This window comes from Andrographis paniculata, unplaced genomic scaffold (genome assembly GCF_009805555.1).
Source record: "Andrographis paniculata isolate CXL003 unplaced genomic scaffold, ASM980555v1 Contig9END, whole genome shotgun sequence".
Taxonomy (NCBI): domain Eukaryota; kingdom Viridiplantae; phylum Streptophyta; class Magnoliopsida; order Lamiales; family Acanthaceae; genus Andrographis; species Andrographis paniculata.
This window is the reverse complement of record NW_026137639.1, coordinates 4,672,648-4,693,760: the sequence shown is the minus strand read 5'-3', so window position 1 is coordinate 4,693,760 and position 21,113 is coordinate 4,672,648. Positions and strand designations below refer to the sequence as shown.

The following is a 21,113-nucleotide window of genomic DNA, read 5'->3' as shown; positions in this document are numbered from 1 at the left end:
ATATTACTGAGTCAAGTATTAGACCAATTTTAGTAGTTAGATGATTATCATCCTTAGCTTAAGCTTTCGAGAGCTTTCATTGGTTCCAAGCTTTTATTTATGTGCACCGCTACACCTTAGATGTGCAAGGAGTTTGTTGGTTGAAGTCTTCCACTATGTTCTTATCATTCATATTTGCTTAGTACAATTGCTATCCTCCCAGAACTATAATACTGTGTGTGCTATTATAGTTCGTCCTCTTTAATTTAATATGTTTGTCCTCTCCTGGGAGCTTACTATGTTATTTGTATTATCAAATTCTGGAGTTCTATTTGTACAGATATGGTAGAGGGGGTACAAGAACTTCTTAAATTGTCTGAAAATAAAGAATGTGTTGATTGCAAATGCAAGTATTGATTTTCTGACTTTACTTTGTCTGCATTTGATATGAAACAAAGAAAAAGTGTTGTTCATAATGTTGTGTTCTTCAACAATTCTACCTGTAAAACCCCGTCCAAAAACATCACATCAAACTTCGTTTTTCATATAAAACATCATGTCCACTAGTTGTACTTGAAAAACATCAAAACAAAATTACGGATGCTAAATTTCCTATGATATTGCATCTTGTAATGAGAGATATTGATCTCTTATGTAAAATACTACATTTTTTTTTTTTTTTATCTCTAACCTTTTTATGTCCTTTTTCTTATCAATCACAGAGGTCCTCGGTGAGCTAGTGTGAATTTAGGTATATTTCTATGCCATGCAGTGCTCTGAGAATCACAGAAGTCTTGGATTGCACATACCAAAGGTGAATCTTAATGTACAATTATTTTTGTGTTTATTTATTTATTTTTAAGTTTCTTCAATTGGTTTTCTGATTACACCGGAGGTAGATTACTTTGAAAAGAGATGGTTGTAGTATAATGTTAAAATTATTTATTGTTTGAGTACAATTTTGAACTTGGTGGTTTAAGGTTATCATGTTTGTGCGTGAAAATATGAATATTGAACTTTTGGTTAGCCATCATTAATAACTTTTTTGGTTGATATATCCTTAATATTCTTTTTATTTATTTATTTATGTATTTATTTGGGCTTGTTAATTAACTAGTACATTGCATGAAGCATAGCAACCAGGGATGACTCATAAGTTTACCTTAGCTGATATATATATATATATATTAATTTGGCTTATTATGCCTTTTAATTTGTTTGTATACGGTATGTCATAGATTACTTGTTTGCAGACCCATTGATGAATATTGGATATAGGTGAAGCCAAAGCCACGATTGCAACTGGTTCATTGAGTTTGTTGTAAGCACCACAAAGACTATCTTGTACCCGCAGTCCCATAAGGTATTTTGCTTGGATCTTCTTATATTCTCTAGTAGTTTTTTTTTCTCTGATGACAATGAATAAATTATGATTGATCTATAAGAGAGAGAAATTGTGTATGTTTTTAATATAAGTAATTATTTCTTCTTGCGAGCTTCATTTTTCCTTTATAAAGCCATTCTTGTTTTCAATGTTATTTAAGTCATTTTTAGAAATTTGTACTTTATGCATAATATAAGTGTGGCATGAGTACTGCTATGTGGTCTTGGATGTACAATAGAATGCAAAATGGTATTCTGAATAGGGATTTTATTGTTGGGGTAGACAATTTTCTTAAGTACTGTATGACCAGTCCAGAGGTGTATAGGATTGACGGTAACATAAGATGCCCATGTAAGTGTTGGAAGAATATAAGATTTCTTCCTTTCGACGATGTGAAATACCACTAGGTAATAACATTATAAGATTTAATCTTATTTATATTTTCTCATAATACCGAACTATATTTAAGGTTTCTCGTAATGTACCTTCAATTACAGATATCGCAAGGATCTAATGAAGCGCAATGAAGCCAGAACATCCAAGACGGAAATGTTGTTATGTCAGACGGAAATGCAAGAGAAGCAACATGAGCTGAGCTTTTCTGAGATCGAAATCGAATAAGGGTCAGGTAAGAAAGACATAACAATTTCAATATCTTAAAAGTTGTGCAAGTATAAATAAAACCGCACACAAGGTCATTCCCGCTACGGTGCTCGGTGCATGGAAAAGGGCTTGGAGCTCCAATGATGTAAAAAAAAAGGTCGAAGACAGCCAAGAGTAACAGATGACAGAGCTATTTAACGAATAAGCCAGAGTCGACACATATCGGGGGATCACACTCATTCATGGAGACGACAAAGAAGTTGGTTAGTATTATTTTTTACTAATATATAATTGTGTATTCTTTTGGTTTGATATTCGATATGCAATGCAGAATCTTGAGAAATGGGGAACGTATGAGTGGGCTCACATGAGGAAGTGTGATAAAAAATCATGGTGCAACACGAAGATTACCCGATTAGCGGTATGAAAATCATATATTTTAAAGCACTATTTAAAGTATTGCATACAATTTATGAATATATTTGTATTTTTATGATGGAATGAAACATTTTGAAGAGGGGATGTCCCAACTTGGTGACAATGATATAGCAAGGACGAGGCATTTTCTAGTTGAGTCCCAGTGATAAGAGAAAACGTTTTTTTTTTTGGGTTGGGGTCGTTGGCATCAATGGTGCCTACTGAACAATCATCGCTCAACAGTGACGGTCGCACCACTACAGTTGAACCTACAAATATGGAACGCATAATGAGAATAGAACACGAGCAACATATTATGAAGAAACAAAATATGACCATCATGGAACAGTTACGGAAGATTCAAGCTCACTTAGACCGCCGTTACCCGAATGGCACTACAAGTGCTTCCCCGGTCGCGTGATGTATGTTTGCTTCATATTTCGTTTACTTTTGGCATTTTTTGAATTGAATGAATGTTTTGGATTGTTGAAATGATTTCTTATATTGTTAGTTTGTACTTGTTTGAGACAAGTGTGTGAATTTAAAATGAATATATTGTTAGTTTGAATTTATTTGGGACAAGTATGCGAATTCAAAATGAACTAGTGATAAAAATTTGTAAAAAGATTTGCGATGGATATTTGGGAAGGAATGAATTCCCTTGTAAATTTCGAATCAATTTGCGATGGATATTTGCGAAGAAATGAACTTCCTTACAAATTTTGAATCAATTTGCGAAGGAAAACTATATCTTTGCAAATTCCTTTGCAAACATTTGCGAAGGAATCGATCCCTCGCTAAATTCTCTCGCAAATATTTGCGAGGGACTTTTTTCCTCGGAACCAAATTAGAGAGCAGTTGTATAGCGATGACATGTATTTCTTCGCAAAATCCCTCGCTAACATGTTTTGCGAAGGAAATAATTTGATTTGCGAGGAATTTTTCCCTCGTAGATCAAGAGTTTTTTTGTAGTGAGTATTATTCCTTAACATATTTAAATCCCAATAAATGCGTGGACGCATATGAAACTAAAGCATACCTGCGTGAGAGTTCGTCCGTGACAATATTATCCTTACCCTTTTTGTACTTGATGGTGTATGGAAATAATTCAACAAACGATACCTATCATGCGTGCCTTCAGTTAATTTGTTGCTGCCCTAACAAGTGCTTCAACGTCTCATGATCGGTGTGTGTCACAAACTCTCGTAGCATCAAATAATGTTGCTATGTTTTTTAAGGTTGTACCACCGCATACAACTCCTTGTTATATATAGAGTAATTTAAGGTAGCCCCTCCAAATGTTTTACTATAATAGGCTATGAGTTGACCTTCTTGAAGCAAAATTGCACCCATTCCTTTTTCCGAAGTACCACACTCAAGCTCAAAGATCTTCTCAAAATTTGGTAGCACAGGTATTGTTGTTTGAATAAGCTTTGCCTTCAATGTCTCAAACGCTTCTTGCTATGCTTGTTTCTATTTAAGCGGGATCCCCTTCTTGAATAAGAAATTGAGGAAAGCACCAATCAAGCTAAAACCGGGCATGAAGCTCCAAAAAAATCCACATATCCCCAAAATCTCCTAATTTATCCAACATTCATTGGAGGTGTCCATTCTTTAATTACCTTTTTCATTTAATCAAGACATCCTTGCTAACTACAAACCCAAAGAAAACAACTTCATTAGTGTGGATTATGCACTTTTTAAAATTAACATAGAGTTGTTCTTCTCTTAACCATTGAAAGACCAGTTGTGCATGCTTCACATGTTCTTCTTCACTTTTATGGTAGACAAGAATATCATCAAAGTAGACTACAACAAATTTACCAATGAAAGCACGTAGAACATGATTCATTAAACGTATGAAAGTACTAAGAGCATTAGTTAGACCAAATGGCATTGACAAAAATTCGCACAAACTTAGCTTGGTTTTGAATGTCTTTTTCCACTCATCGCTGGGTTGTATATGAATTTGGTGGTATCCACTCCGATGGTCAATCTTGGAGAAAATTCTCGCTTCATTGATCTCATCAAGAAAGTCATCTAGGCATGGGATTGGGTATTGATACTTAGTGGTAATCACATTCACCGCTCTACAATCCACAAACATCCTCCAAGTTCCATCCTTTTTGGGAACAATGATAACAGGAACAACGCACTGTGATAAGCTCTCATGAACTCATCCATTCTCAAGAAGTTCTTATGCTTGTTTTTTAATCTCCTTATTCTCATCTGGATTGCACCGATACACAAGATGATTTGGAATCGAAGCACAAGGTATGAAGTCAATTTGATGCTCTATCCATGAATTGATGGCAGTTCTTCCGGTAGTTCCTCCGGGTAAACATTCTTCATCTATTCAAGCATTCTAGCAAAAGGAATAAGAAAGTTAGTGAGTAGATTATCTTTATCATAATGAAATAAATCTTTTTCATAACAAAAAGAAACAACCCTTTTTTTTTTATCAAGGTCACCGACTTCTCGCTGAAAATTAGCAAGTGAAAGAAGGATGTTGGAACCCTTAACGGAAGACTCTTTCTTCTGCTCTCCGGGTGCTTTTTTTTCCTTAGCCTTTTTAAGGCTTTAGCTTCTTGCATCTTCCTTCGCAAACTTTCTTAATTTTCTCTAACCTCCTTCAAACGCAAAGAACAAATCATTACCTTGTAGCCCTTGTTATGAAATCTAACTTTGTTGTATCCTTTTCAACCCATTCCTGAATCTCTTGGGTTGATATGTCCATGGATTTCATATTAAGTTTGCCTAGGAGTAGGTCGGGTAATGACTAAATTATTTGTTGTGCTTGATTGATTTTAAAAAATGACATTTTATTCCATGCACCAAAACAAATGATGTTTCGCATATTGCTTAATTATTTTTCAAAGATATTCTTAGATTGCATGGTGTTCCGCCATCTATTGTTTCTGATAGGGATTCTTGATTTTTAAGCTATTTTTTAAAAACACTTTGAGCTAAATTGGGTACAAAATTAATATTTTCCACATCACACTACCCACAAACTAATGGTCAAACTAAAGGTGTTAATCGAACTATGGGTATCTTGTTACGTGCTTAGTTAATGAGAACTTGAAGAGTTGAGAAGAATATTTAGCTCATGCTGAATTTGCATATAAGCGTACGATTCATAGCTCTATGAATTATTCTCCATTCAAGGTTGTTTATGGTTTGAACCCATTAACTCCTCTTGATCTTATGTTATTGCGAAACTATGAGCATGTTAGTTTTAATGCCAGCAAAAAAGGACTGAATTTGTCTAACAACTTCATTCACAAGTTTGGGATAACCTACAAAAGGCAGCTGACAATTACGCAAAACAGGCTAACCATGGGCACAAGAAGGTTGTATTCGAGATAGGAGATTGGGTTTGCATACACTTAAGGAAGGAAAGATTTCCACAATGGCGAAAGTCAAAACTTACTATCTGTGGCGATAGGCCATTTTGAATATTGGAATGCATTAATGATAATGCCTACAAACTTGAACTTTTATGTGAGTACCAAAGTTCATGTTACTTTTAATGTTTCTGACTTAAGTCTTTCTGATACAGCTGATGAACATCTTGTTCAGGAGAACAATAAAGCCTTTTAAGAAGGATGTGATGACACGGACATTCAATCTCTAAGGATTCAAATGGCCGTCGGACTCATCACTCGAAGCTGAGCTTGTCAGTTTCAAGAATCCATCACTGCATTGACTCGGAGATTTTTTTGTCAATAATCGGTTTAAGGATGATGTTTATAGACCACTTAGCCCTCATCTGACACTACTCCAGCGGGACCGACAAGAGTCAAAATTAAAAGATCAAGAGAATCGCTAATTATAGAAAATAATCAAGCAAAGTGCTAATTATAAAATATTATTGAGAGAACCACTAATTATGGAAGATTATCAAGAGAATCATCAATTATGGAAACTCTAGAAGTTACCTTAATATAGATTTCGTTTTATTATAAGTTTTCATATAGTATAATTCCATAACTCGAACTTTTCTTATTATTTGTTTCCTTATAGTTAAACTTATATTTTGGTTTGTTTCATTTATTATTTGTTACCTTTTATTTTCTTCAATGACCTCTATATGAGGTCATTGCCTATCATTGTAATGAGACAATTTACATCTTGAATCATAATTTACTTTTATAATTTTCTAGTGTTAGGGAGTGATTTCCTCGCATTTAGAGTCTTAAATCGGGTCTTGGAGTGATTCCATCGGTTTGTGAATTTCAATCATTTGCAGTGGGATTTAGTTTATTGTTTGGATTTTAGCATATGGTTTTTATTTTAGGTCCGAGAATTATTCTCATGGTTGGTTATCATCCATGTTAATTCACATTATTTGCACTATTTTTTCTTCTCAATTCTCTTTCTTTCATCCGTATTCTGAATCCATTGGTTCTATTGAACTTTGTAGATAACAAAAATATTTTGGGTACAATTATATATGGTCGGGCCATGTCATCTTAATAGTGTGTTTAGTCTATTCATTGGTCATAAGATAAAAGGAAGTGCTCATCCTTGACTGGGTACTAAACTCCTTTTGAAAGTTCTACCAAAAATGCAACATGGCAAGGGTCATAATCTAAAACAATTACCTCTGGAACTCCATACATCTTCATTATGTGCTGAACATACAACTTTGGCAACTTTTGCATCCTCCAAGTCATTCTTATCGGGATAAAAACTGCTGCCTTTGGCAATTGATCAACAACCACCCAAATGGCATCCGCGCCCGATCCCAACTTTGGTAATCCTATCACAAAATCCATGGCAATAAAATCCTATTTATATTTCGGAATATCTAAGGGTCTAAACAAACCCATTAGTTTTTATTCTTTGCCTTGACCTTTTTAAAGTTTAAATATTTGGCGACATACTTCGCAATATCTCTTTTCATAATATGATACCAAAAATGTCCCTTCAAATCTTTATACTTCTTATCACAACCTAGATACACTGAATATGAAGAACTATGAGCTTATCTAAGTTTCTTCTCCTAAATATCCAATCGACATTTTGCCACACATCACCTATCCAATCGACATCGACCAATATGAAAATCCCTTACCGTGCCTTGTTGCACCCTCACCGTCAAGTCAAGTAAGTCATCACTGTCTACTTGAGCTTCCCAAATCTCCCTCAAAATCTCATGCTTAACTAACAAGGTACCCATGTACCCTTCAATCACCTCAGGACCCACTATCTCAATTTGTAGTTCCTCGAACTCATGATAGAACTTCATGTGTAATGTCATTGAACATACGTCATGACTTGACTTTTAACTTAAAGCATCAGCAAACACGTTCATCTTACTTTCTTGGTATCAAATCTCCAAATCATTATCCTTCACCAACTTCAACCTCCTTCGTTTCCTTAGATTGAACTCCCTTTTAGTGAATGTATATTTCAAACTCTTATGATCAGTGTAAATGTTGTAATGAACTTCGTAAAGGTAGTGTCTCTATATGTTGAGAGCAAACACTACAATGCTATTTCCAAGTCGTGAGTCAGATAATTCCCTTAATACAGTTTGAGTTACCTCAAAGCATACGCTATCATCCTTCCATCTTGCATAAAAAACACACCCCAATTCTCATTTTAATGCATCACAATATACATCAAACTTCTGTCCATCTATTGGAAACGCCAACACCGGTGCAACCATCAACCTCCGCTTCAAGTCTTGATAAGTTTTCTCACATAAGCCATTCCAAACCACTTGAAATTTTTCTTTAACAATGATGCCAATGGTCTTGCAAATCGTGCAAAGTCTTGCACAAATCTCCGATAATACCCGGCCAATCCCAAGAAGCTCGTAATCTCTGTTTGCGTATTTTTGGTCGGGGCCAATTTTCAATAGCAATCACCTTTGATGGGTTGACCGAATCCTCATCCTTCAAAATAACATACCGTAAGAATGCTACTTTACTCAACCAGAATTCACACTTTGACATTTGGCATACAATTGATGGTCCCTCAATACTTGAAGCACTACTCGAAGGTGATTCACATGATCCTCCTTGCTAAAGGAATGCACCAATATATTTTCGATGAAGACCACAATAACCTTATCCAAATATGGTCTGAATACCCTATTCATCAAGTTCATGAAGGCATCCAGAGCATTTGTCAACCCAAACAATATTATCGTAAACTCATAGTGCCCATAATAAGTTCGAAATGTTTTCGTTGAAATATCGCCATCTGAAATCCACTACAAAAAAATGTCTAATTAGCTACAATATCTTTAACTACAAAATATTTTTGTAGTTAAAATATGTTATCCTGCAACAAAAATAATTTCATCAGTAAAAATAATTATGTACTACAAAATTAATTTTGTCCCTAAAATTCTTTTGCTACAAAATCTCATTTTCATAGGCCCCTAAAAAATTAATTATTTTCTTAAAAATTAAGTTTTTCCTAAAAAACAAATGCTGAAGTCCCCTCGATATAAATCCGCCACCAAGACAAATAAAGTCGGTGACAATAGATCTCCCATATTTTGAGATCATGGATTCCATTTTATATGAACTAATTGAAATTCTGAGTTAACGGGTGTCAACGGCTACTGGAACAAACCAGGTTTTGGTGCAATGGCATAGCCTCCCATTGGATTATGCAACATGGGTCGACATTAAGAAATTTTGTGCACAATTCCCCATAATCTGCCTTGAGGACAAGGCCATTTTTTGAGCGGAAGGGAATTGATATCAAAATGCCTAAACTGCCACCATTATAGGTTGACACCCATAGATCTAAGATGAGTTTAAATGACTTAGACCTAGTAGTGGCCCATTATAATAGAGTCTCTATTTCAACTATAATTAATAAACCTAGTATACATAAGTGCAAAATAACTAGCGGACAATAAGTCTCTTTGTTTGTTATGTTTTGGGAATAGTAGTTCTCGTTATGTTGGAGAAATTGATTATCGTTTTCCTCTTATTTTCATTATTTATCACACATGATTTTTGGAACAAGGAACCCTGAAAACAAGACTTTTCTCTTCTTGAAAATCTCATTGGTATCCAGAATAAGATTATTAAGATTTTTGGAACTAGAGATTGTGCTAAGATAGAAATAGGTAAATGTCTCAGTTCGGGAAAGTGTGACATCATGTTGGCATATCATGTCTTCTGGATAAAGAAAAGAATCTGGCATTCGAGCTCCCACATTTGGGTTTCTTTGATTCTCCCAAAGTATTCTTTTATCCTTTGGGTGACATCCTTAGGGAAATTGAAGACTTGTTGGGGTTTCTTGATATCGATATAATGTGCGATCTTTAAAGAAGAAAACCGGAGGATAACAACCATCTTTTTTTTTAGTTGCTCATTCTCATCACAAGTTTGGTTCTTAATTTGCTCTTGGATAAATGCCTTGTTAGATTTGGACTCTCTTGTCCACATAATTACTTGGATATGGATAGATCAGAACAAGAAATCAACCATTCATGTATTAAGTAGATTGGGGTTCACAGCCACAGTCTGTTACATTTGGAACCTCTGAAACAAATGTGTGCTGAAAAAAACTTTTCCTTGGACCCTAACATGATGCGAACTTGCCAAAGATGACAGCTCATATTGAATTCCACATGAATAAGTAACAATAAAATTGGGCAGAGTTTGCTAGCGAAAGGAATTGAGATATATATATATTAATAAAGGTAACCTGGACTCTCTTGAATTGAGAGGTATTTAGGAAGACAACACGAGAGATCAAGCTTACGTCTCACAAAACTCTAAACAAACCAACAATATAAGGTGCGACAAGAATAGTTCAATTACTATTCGAGAGGCCACGACCTGTTTCAAATCACTCAAAATAACTCGATTTGGAGATATGAATATGTAACCGAATCACTCAATATTACACTTCTAAACAATGCACAAGAACCGCTCTTGCAATAATATAAGTTTCTTAAATATCTTAGTTGAATAAATCCTTACAATGATAATCATAGGACCTTTTATAAATGACCTACAGGGGATAAAAACAAGAAAGTGTACTCCTAAAGAAAATAAATTATATAGATTCTAAAAAGCCTTATTAATATATTTTACTCATAATTGATGACAATCCCACGATTCTGGGTAATCCTATGATTTATAGGATTCCTTCAATTAGAAGATATTAATTCATGGGATCCCTTTAATTAGAGATAGTGATTTATGGGAGGTTGAATGCCTTATAAAGTGGTTTTGGTCTTATGGTCCTTGGGGCTCGTAGTCCAATTCTAGATAATGCATTACTTATTTTCATCCTCAGTGTCGAGTTCAACAGTGACATCCATTTGAAGTTTGGCACATTTTGTAATTGCCAATTGAAATTTACGGGCTTGGCTCCTAGTGATTGGTCCAAAAGGAATTATGATTATGTTCAATTCCATCATGATGGTCACATCAGCCTTCATTTCTTGGACAGATTGTTCTATCAACCTCTCATCACCTACCTCAAAAGAAGACAAATCAGAAACATTAAATGTTGCATGAACATTATTACTCACTTGGGAGGTCTAGTTGGTAGGCATTATCGTTGATGCGTGAAATGATTTGAAAAGGACCATCGCCTCGTGGAGATTACTTAGAATTATGTTGTGCTGAAATTTTTTTTTTTCATAAATGGAGCCACAACTAATCACCATGTTGGGAGACAACCTTCTTCCCGTGACGGTAAAAAAACTTTGACATTCTATGCATTGGTTGTGCTGAATTCTTTTTGTATTTTCGTATGAAGCTCTTGAATCTTTTATGCCCGATCCCTGAAATTAACATTTTTTTGCTCACTACATGGTTGTGGCAATAGGTCAGCCGAAGAAAGAGGATTGAAGTTGTACACTACTTCAAAAAGAGGGATGTTAGTAGCATTATGAATAGCATGATTATATGCAAGCTTAAGATGAGGAAGACAATTTTTCCATCTGCGCAAATTCTTTTTGACAACACACGTAAGGAGGGTGCCTAGGGTGCGGTTCGTTACTTCAGTTTGACCATCTGTTTGTGGCTTATATAAAATAGAAAAGAGAAGTTTTGTCTCCAACTTTTTCTAAAATTTTTTTCAAAAAAAACCTCAAGAATTTAGTGTTCCTACTAAATGCAATCTTACGAGAATTTCATGCATTCAAACTACTTTTTTGAAAAAAAAATTAGCAATATGCATTGCATCATTCATCTTATTGCATAGAATAAAGTGGGATATTTACCTATCAACGACAACCATGATAGAGCTTTACCTCCCTTTGTACATGGTAGCCCCAAAACAAAGTCCAAACTCGAATCTACCCAAGGTGTGTCGGGTGTAGGCGGGGGCGTATATAAACCATAAGGTAGTAGTGTGGGTTTGGCTTGTTGTCTACATGCAATGCCGCTCATTGGTATTTCGGTATTTTAGATATTGTGTGCCTTGGATAGGTTTCGGTTGGTATCCTTTATGCAAGATTTGCGTTCATTGCGTCATGGTTGAATGGCAAATTTTTGGGTTGATGTAGTTGATGCGTATTTATGTTATACTAGTAACCATTCTCTTCGAATTATTGTCAAGTTGTAGACTAAATTTGGAAGCTTCTTGTTGAAGTAGTAGATGTTTTCTCCCGAAGAACAACATTCCCCCCAAATTATTTACATCAGTAAACATCCCCCTCAAATACTAATAACATTCCCTGCTATTATCACTTGACCAAATCAAATTTATGCTAAGCAAGTGTATACTCGAAGAAGCAGTTCGTCGAAGCCATCATTTTAACCTGCCGACAATAGCAGGTTGCGTAAACATATTCCGTGTAGCCATAATGCATAAATTCCATCATGGGCATGCCAATGTCTTCTACGTATACATGTATATGTTTCTCTCCATAATGCTCGCGAAACATTTCCAAGACATCATCATTGGTCTTTATACAGAAGATAAATGTGGAGTTGAATCCACAAGGGACCCCCTTCAATGTGTGATACATGCGAACCTCAAGACGTTTCCCACCAGCATGTCCATACATATCCATCAGGGTCCCATAATAAATCTTGTCTTTGTCGATATTTTTAAACAATATTTTTGACAACCTACAAATGGATGGCTTGGGCTTTCTACTTCAAAATATCCACCCACTAACATGTAAATGTGAATGTAGCAGTCTTCATCCATTGGTTGGCAACAAAAAAAACCTGCACGTGGGGCAACACAAATTATACTTCAATAATCGACTAACTTATTGACTGACATAAATAAACAATACAAAATGAAGCAAAGGTGGTCCACCCCACCATGGTACATTACCCAACAACAATCAGACAAAAATAAAAGTTCAATTATCATTACAAATTCATTTTGTAATTGGATGAAGTCATTTAAAGGGTTTTTGGACATCATTATTGAACATGTATAAAAGGCACAACAAATGCACAAGTTGAACCCCAAATTCCACTTCTATGATAAATCGAGAAACTTCTCAACGCGGAATTGCCCTAATCTATGAAAAAAGTATGAAACGCCAAAAAGCCATGACTGGTGAAAAAATATAAAAGAGCGGCAACGCATCGACAATGGAGAGAGGATAACACACAAGTCGAAACAAATGACTTACAAGTATTTGGGTTCGTCGCTACCCTCTTCGATTAGAAAATAAGGAATGGCGAATGGTGGTTGGATGCCAGTTGACTTGCCTGAAATCGAGGTTGTGCGTTTGGATAGAAGAGAATGCCACTATCAGATTAGTGGTCGGACCTGGAATCGATTTTCTTGTAGAGGGGAAGAACGTCAAGTGGGGGGGGTGGTAGGGAAAGATGTCGGTGGAGAGAGATAAGAGAGAGATGATGGAGGAAGGTTAAGTTAATTATTGAAGTGAAGGGTATAATGGTACATTAGATAAAAAATTTAATATCGTGAGGTCAAATTGATCAATTGGGAGAGTGTGCAAGGTTTCTGAAAACACAAAGAAGTACTTTGCAGTTTCTAAAGTACATGGAAAATGGCGTCGTATTTCCAATGCACGTGGGGATATAGGCAGTTTTGCCAAAAACTTATGTAATGCAATCCCACTACTTGTCTATTATTACTCCCACCACCATTGATACTATCTTGCTATCATCGAGACTTTATTTTCATATATCAATGCACGATTTATTCATTTATTATGCTGGTTTTTCAAAATATATTTCGTAAAATTAATATAAAATTCTATTTTATTTTAATTATGATTTATATATTATACTAAAACTATAACTTTAACATATAATTGACATATTAAATTTGAAAATATAATTATAAATTATAGTTGTGAACTCTCATTTAAACTATTTACATGTTCTTACTCAATTATAGAATAATAAAAATAAGATTGAATTCACATGAACTGAGATTATGTTTCTTTAGTTGATTATTTAGTTGTAAAAATTAAGAAGTTTAGAAACAAGATGAGTAAAGTTAAAATAAATATCTTCAAAAAACTCAAATATACCAAACAAAAATTTAACAATTAGAAAAGGAAATAATCTATATTTATGAAGAATTAAAAATTCATTCATAGTCCAAGGATTTAATGAAAATCAAGTAATAGATAGATTTGATCATCCAAGTAAATAATTTAATCATTCAATTGATAAATTGATTATAGACATTCAATACAATCAAACACCTCATTTTTTCTAACATTGTGGATGCCAACTATATGACCGATTAACCACGCCCTAATCGAAAGAATTAATTAGGTACGATCGTAGTAAAAATTCTCCAATTAAAAATAGTGCCGGAAAAAATTCAATTCAAATATTTAAATTATGAAAGATTTTCTATTCGATCATGCAATTTTTAGACTAAGTTCTTTAACCTATTTACTACTTTATCAAATATATAAACAATTACCGATATTTTTATTCAATTAGCACACAATTGATAGATCGACTTAAAACATGACCACGATAAAAAAAACAAAAAATAAATAAAATAAAATAAAATTATCTAATGAATGTAGACACGATGTGCGGAAATAACATAAATATTAATTATTACAACACTCAATTAAAATTAAAACTATCTCATAAATCCATAATTCGAAATGTCAATCCACATTTAAAGTAAAAAAAAAAAACTTAGCTACTAAACATAAGTGGGAATTGAAAGTAATAAAATTTTACTTTAGAGAAGATGACAAAGAAAATGTTGTCATCTTTCCTTCTCTAGCCGTCCGCGCGTCTTCTTGATGAAAAAAATGCAGCCATGGATTGGGCTTTGAATATTTTTCGTTTTTTTTTCCACAAATTTTTCTTTGATGCAAAATTTTAAAATATATCCCTTAGCTTTAATCAAACTTTCTCTCTCCTCTTTTGGTTTGTAATATAGGCATGAACATCCCTAAAAAGAAGCAATAATATGAATTTTTTGCATAATTCTTTACTTTGTTCTTTTCTTAGCACAATAATCAAATGCAACTAACATTAAAAAAAAAAATTGGAATGAACTTATTGTACATATATCATTAATTATACTAGATTATTTAGAAAATAATAATTATAAGTTTAAAATAAATTATAAAGGATTAGAAGAATATTAAATATATATTTAAAAGAACTTTAATTTAGCAATATAACAATACATCTGTTTTTTTTATATATAATTACGAAAGTTTAAAAGAACTTTAATATGGATTTAGGGGTTTTTTTTTTTACCATTTTAAATTTAAATCACCATTATTTAATATGTATTTTTCTCAATAAAATATGTACTCCCTCCGTCCCATAACAAAGTATCAATTTTTCTATTTTAGTCCGTGTCATAACAAAGTATCAATTTCCTTTTTTAGTAATTGTACTATATACCTAACATTACAAATACCCTTACAACTTCCAATATATTACACAAATGACATTACCTTTATATTACACATACAAATAAGGTTATTTTAGTCATTTCTACTTTATTCTTACTATATCCCAATAAAATACTAATATTTCTAAAACTACGTGCAAAAAGCAAATGGATATTTAGTTCCAAGACCGAGGGAGTATTATTTTTCTCACAAAATATTACTTCAAATGTTATCTAAATCAAAATTTTCAATTTCAAATAAAAACCAAACAAATCCCAAATATTTGTGTTTGTTGTCAGATTTTTTTTTTTTTTTTAATGCTTTTACATAAATTGATCCAAATACAACATTTATTTGAAATTAGTGTTAGATTTTAATTTTTGTTTAAATAGTATTTTAATGTGATATTTGTAAAAACATATATATATTAAAAATTGTGCAGGATAATAGTATTGATTTGAATTTGAACTCTTAAAAGAACAAAACGACACAATTAATTTTTTTTTTTTTTGGGTGTTTCGCTTGTTTTGATTTGTGTTATTTTATTTTTTTATTATTATTTTATTTTTTGTGTTTTTTGAAAAGGCAACCTAAATGGGCATCATGTATGAATTCAGTGAGTAATTACTGACGTATGGTTAAGAAGGAAATACGAAAGAAGTAAAAGAATTTTACTTAAACGTACCAACCAACAGGGTATCTATATATCTGATTAGTTAATTTTAATATATAGTGGGTTAATTATTTTAGAGTTCATCACTCTGTAAGACATTTTTGGAATGCTAATAAGTAATAACCAAATGGGACTATCCATAAGTGGAAAAACATTAATCCTCAGTAATTAATATGACGAAATTCTTATCCAAATTTGCATATAAATATGTAGTTTTAGGTGATATCGTACCACATCAATATTCAAATTAAATTAAATCGACTAATATTTAGCAGCAACCATGAGCATGGAAATGTGCCTCAATTTTATTTTGGCCATTTTGATAAGTGCATTATCTGGAGCTTTGGCCACACCAGGAACTGCCACTTTCTATACAAATTATGTTCGTAAGTGTACAGATATATTCTCCACATGTATAATTTAGAGTATATATACATACATATTAGAATGAATCATTGGAATTGCACATTTTATTTCAGCTTCAGCATGTTATGGCAGCGAAGGCGAAGGAGTGATGATAGCTGCAGCAAGTGATCCATTGTGGGAAAACGGAGCAATATGCGGTAAGACATTTAAGGTAACATGTACTGGGCCGACAAATCCGGTCCCTCATCCGTGCACTGGGAAAAGTGTAGTTGTGAGAATTGTGGATCACTGTCCGGGCTGTGGTGGAACCCTAGATCTTTCCAACGAAGCTTTTGCCACTATTGCCAACCCTGTCGCCGGGATAATCAAAATCGACTACACACCGTAAGATCCTTGGTTGTGTTATTTTGTGAATTTTACCATAGGTTTTTACTATTCAGATTCTTTTATTCCTAAAAGAAAAATCAAATCAAACAATTACTTTTTTTTTATATTATACTACAAATTTATTTTACATTCAAAATATCACATCAATAACTATTTATATCACATCAAACAATTATTTAAATTCAACTTTTTACTATCCATTGCGTATATATAATAGAGATTCATGACATCAAATTGGCATGAATTACTGGGATTTTTCATAAATCACGAATTCATATTATGTGTTAATATTTTTCACTTTTTCTTTTGCAGGGCTAGGGTTTTACTTTATTCCCAGATAGTGAATAATGATTAGAAGCGCAGCTGAGTGGTGAATGGAATAGATTGATTATATATATATATAGATATAGATATATATGCTATGTGTGTGTTGGGCTAATTGTATCCTCAAATAAATATAGATGTATGTGTGTATGAGTGAGTGGGTGTATTAACAAAACGTCATAAGTCAGAAGAGATATGCCAAGCAATCTTTACTTCCAAATTATATTTGATTAATTTTGTTTGCTGGAAAACTTTTTTTCTAGTCTTGCCTCGAACTCTTGTGAAACAAGTGACCATATTTGTTCAATTTATTTCTCTCAAGGATCCTATGAGGTGTACTTTGGAAAGTTTTAATATAAGCAATAAGGATTCGCAGGGATTCGCAAATCTTCCATGCAGGGCTTTGAATTTGTTATCGCTAAAATTCATCAATAAAGGCCCTATGGATTAGACCAGTCGAGATCGACCTGAATTAGATTCCTCAGCATGCTCATGAAAGGATCCCGGTTAATCTCGCAGTCGGATATTAAATCACAACACCTCTGAACAAAAACATTCGTAGAACGATGGTCCGATGATGGACTGAATACGGTGCGAATCGAATTGAAAAATATTATAATATGAGAAACAAAGTAGATGAAAGGCAAATTAAATGAATAGTAGAAAACTGAATTGAAAAATAGGAATGAAAATTGCTTAGGTCAAAAAAATAAAACATAAATTTAATCTAACAAACATGAATAAAATGAAAGCAAAAAGAAAGAAAAAGAAATTATTTGAGTGTTGGACGGATGAGTGTTTTCATCATCTTCATCTAGGTGATATATATATCTCATGAATTAAGACAATTACTCATCCATTGTTTGCCTAGTTCATGATTCTATCATCCTTCTTTTCAAATTTCTCATTTCTTTAGGAAACTTTGACTCACTCCTCCATTATCTCAGTCATCCCAATTACGCTTGCTCTTATCCATATACAAATTTGGATTGTAGCGGGACTGCTTGGGCCGACCCATCCACTTCTCTGAGCTGGACTGCTAAGCACCTCCGAAGGCCCGAAATATTTAAGAGTAACAAATGCCCCCCAGAAAAATATTTTGGCAAAAACTTTGTTGAACTTTGAAGCCCAATATTTTTGTATGAGATTTCGTAGCCGATATTCCACCAAACTCTTGGATAAGGCCGGTATCTCATGGTAATCCCATGCAAAGTGGCCCTGGTATTCTTGGACGAAAGCCTTCAATCGTTGTTTCTATTTCGGAGGTAACTATGAGCTGATCCGCATCATCCGGGAGTAGCAACAAACTGATCTACGTCATCCAAGGGGCTAAATCGTCACCAATGTTGATTTCTTCGACAGGATCCTGAGCCTCAAATGATGGGTTAGTCCTCGGGATGAAAGAGGAAAACTCTTTCGTTCTAATCTCCGGGGAAGGCGACGGACATAAGGAATAGTACGCACTGGGACATATTCGGGTCCTCTGGTGGCACCGTATGTTTCTTGAATTCGTCCCTCAAGGTACAGTATCACTTCCCGATTCTTATTCATTGCAAACAAATTGGCAAGCAGGCCGTGCATCGGCCTCCGTGTGGATTTTGAATCCTTTCATTGCATTCCAGCCAAGTCTCTACGAACTCATTGGGCAAGAAGCAAATAGTTTTACATGAAATCCTTTTCGTAGTGTAACGCCCGTTCTAAGTCTTGGTCATTCGCGATGATGTCCAGACTTGCAAGTGATGTCTTATCGTCTTTTAATGCTTCAAAGACCGGCTCGTCCTCCGAAATAGGTGCTACTGGTACCTTCGGGGGAGCCTGCTGCTCCAAATTGCCTCGGTCCTCCGGGATAGTCTGTTTCAGTCTCCATTCTTGTCACCTTCTCCTCCGATGGGGTAATTCTTCCATATTTGGCACATCTTCAGTAATAACAATCTGCCCTCGACCTTCTTGGGGTAGTCTGCATTGCTGCCCATGTTCCTCCGAGAAAAGGCGTGCTGCCCGGAGCTGATGCTGCCGTCTCCGCCATTGAGTCCTAGTAAGGGGCCGATTCATCACTTTTTGGTTTTTGGTCCTGCTCTCATCCTCTGAGGGATGTTTCGGCCGTTGCATGCCGTGAGGGGTTATCACCACTTGTCAACTGAAGTTACTCGCCACACCCCGCCATTTTTCTCAAATCTAACTTCGGCAACGGTATTGTGTGGAGAGAGTCGATCCCACACCGAGTTTCTCCATAGGGGTTTTATGGTCCTTCCAAGCCGCTCAAATATGTTTCTTTTTGGGGCGAATCTCCTTGGTTACATCCACCACCTGGGGTTGATCGGTTATGTCTAATGGGTTAGACGCCGATAACATTGATTGGAGCCGGAAATGGTTCCGTATCAATCTTTATCTCTAGCTTGTTGGCCAGCCGTAGGTGGCCTTCCTTGATAGCCTTTTGCACTGCATTTCTGAAAGCAATACAGCTCCCGACTTGATGTCTGTAAAGACCGTGCCACTTACAATAATTCTTTCTGTTCAATTCCTCTTTGGATGGCATCTTATGGTCCTCTTTGGACCGAACCTAATTGTCCTTAAAAAAATCAAAAATTTGTTCGGTCTTAGAAATATCAAATGTATATTGTACTTTAGGATTTACTTCCTTCCTCTTAGGTATTTTCAATGTTGGGAAAGTGTATGCTTTCCCTTTTAAGATCTCGACCGAAAACGTCTCATTCGGGTCATCCTAATAGTGCGACTCCTCTTCCTGAACCCGGACAAGGTGTGCTCTATTTTTAAACTTTTGATTTTTGGCAGCCTGGGCATCTCGGAGGAGCTGTTCCGACTTCACTGCTTTTCCAGTTAGTTGCCGAAGATCATTGTATTCTTGGAAGGCTAGCTTTTCTCGGAGCTGGTGCATAATATTGTCAATATCCATGTGGACAACTTGGATTTCGAGAATACGGACCTGACATCGTCCCTCCGCTCTACAAATTCGTTCCAAAAAATGTTCCACTAGTTCGTTTTGTTTTTGTCGTAAGTTAATAGAATCTCATACCGTCATTTCTGACAATGGACTATAAAAACGTTAATGAAATTCCCTCTCGAGATCCGTTCATGTGTGGAATGAATTTGGTGGCAAAGATGTGTACCGTGTGAATGCCGGCCCAGTGAGGGACAATAAAAATAGTTGAAGCTTGAACCACTCGTTGTTCTTGAATTCCTCTCTGCATTGTGTCGTGAGCCAGTTGATATACTCGATGGTAGAGCGTGAATCTTCTCCCAATAACAATGTGAACTCCAAAATTTGTGTGTTTCGAGGGAGTGAATGGTCGATGACGACTTGATCTTGGAATGGCTGTTGATAATGCAGCCTAGCGGGCAACTAGATCGGATTGCCATACAGCCTGCGAACGGATTCCTCGATAGCTTGCGGATTGACAATTGGTCGTGGTAGGGGAGCAATATCGATATGTCCTCCGGGTTGTCCAGGACCTAGCTGGGCACGAGGAAAGTATTGTTGATGTCCTTGTGGAGGGTGAGCTGAAGGTGGACGTACTCGATTCCCCTCGGCTGGTACTCGCGGAGGAGCCCCCGATGGCGGAATAAAGTTATCGAATTGTATCAAGGAGCTATGTTGTGGAGGTCCGTACCCTTCTTGTACGGTTGGTCCAGCGGGGGAGACTTCTTGGTATGTTGTCTGCCCCCAGGTGGAGGCGGCACAGCTGGAGGTAGTTTTAGTATAAAATTATACTCCTTTCTTTTTAATATAGTTGTCTTATTTTTATATTTTTTGTTAACAATTATTTTATTTATTTATTTATTTTTTCAAACTATTTTTAAAAATTACTCTAATTTACCTTTTTTTTAAAGTAGTCGTTCGCATCATGATTATAAAATTATGCATAAAAATAGAAAAGGGAGCGCAGTTGGTAGCGCCATTACCATAGACTATATTTCTAAATATAAAAATTATTCACACAGAATCCTATTTGTGCTTAATTTCAGAAACGAAAAAATAGAAAAGGAGGCACAGAATACGAAGCCATTTTATTTATCTTAAAAAAATAAAGAGTAAATTACGGCACCGAATTCGGCGCCATTACTCTTGGGTAGGAAAAAAATAAAAATTGAAGTCACCCGCTTCGATGCCATTGTTTTCATATATTTTCTTGCCAGATAAAGAAGAATATATA

At 35.0% G+C, this 21,113-nt stretch overlaps 1 protein-coding gene across 1 annotated transcript; it reads left to right on the top strand.

Annotated features, from left to right (window-relative positions):
• Nucleotides 1-16,144: 16,144 nt before the first annotated feature.
• On the top strand, nt 16,145-16,618 carry LOC127244114 (putative EG45-like domain containing protein 1). The gene is made up of 2 exons (XM_051264451.1): nt 16,145-16,250; nt 16,344-16,618. Exons 1-2 carry the CDS (start codon nt 16,145-16,147, stop codon nt 16,616-16,618), a joined length of 381 nt encoding a protein of 126 aa, XP_051120408.1.
• Nucleotides 16,619-21,113: the final 4,495 nt, after the last annotated feature.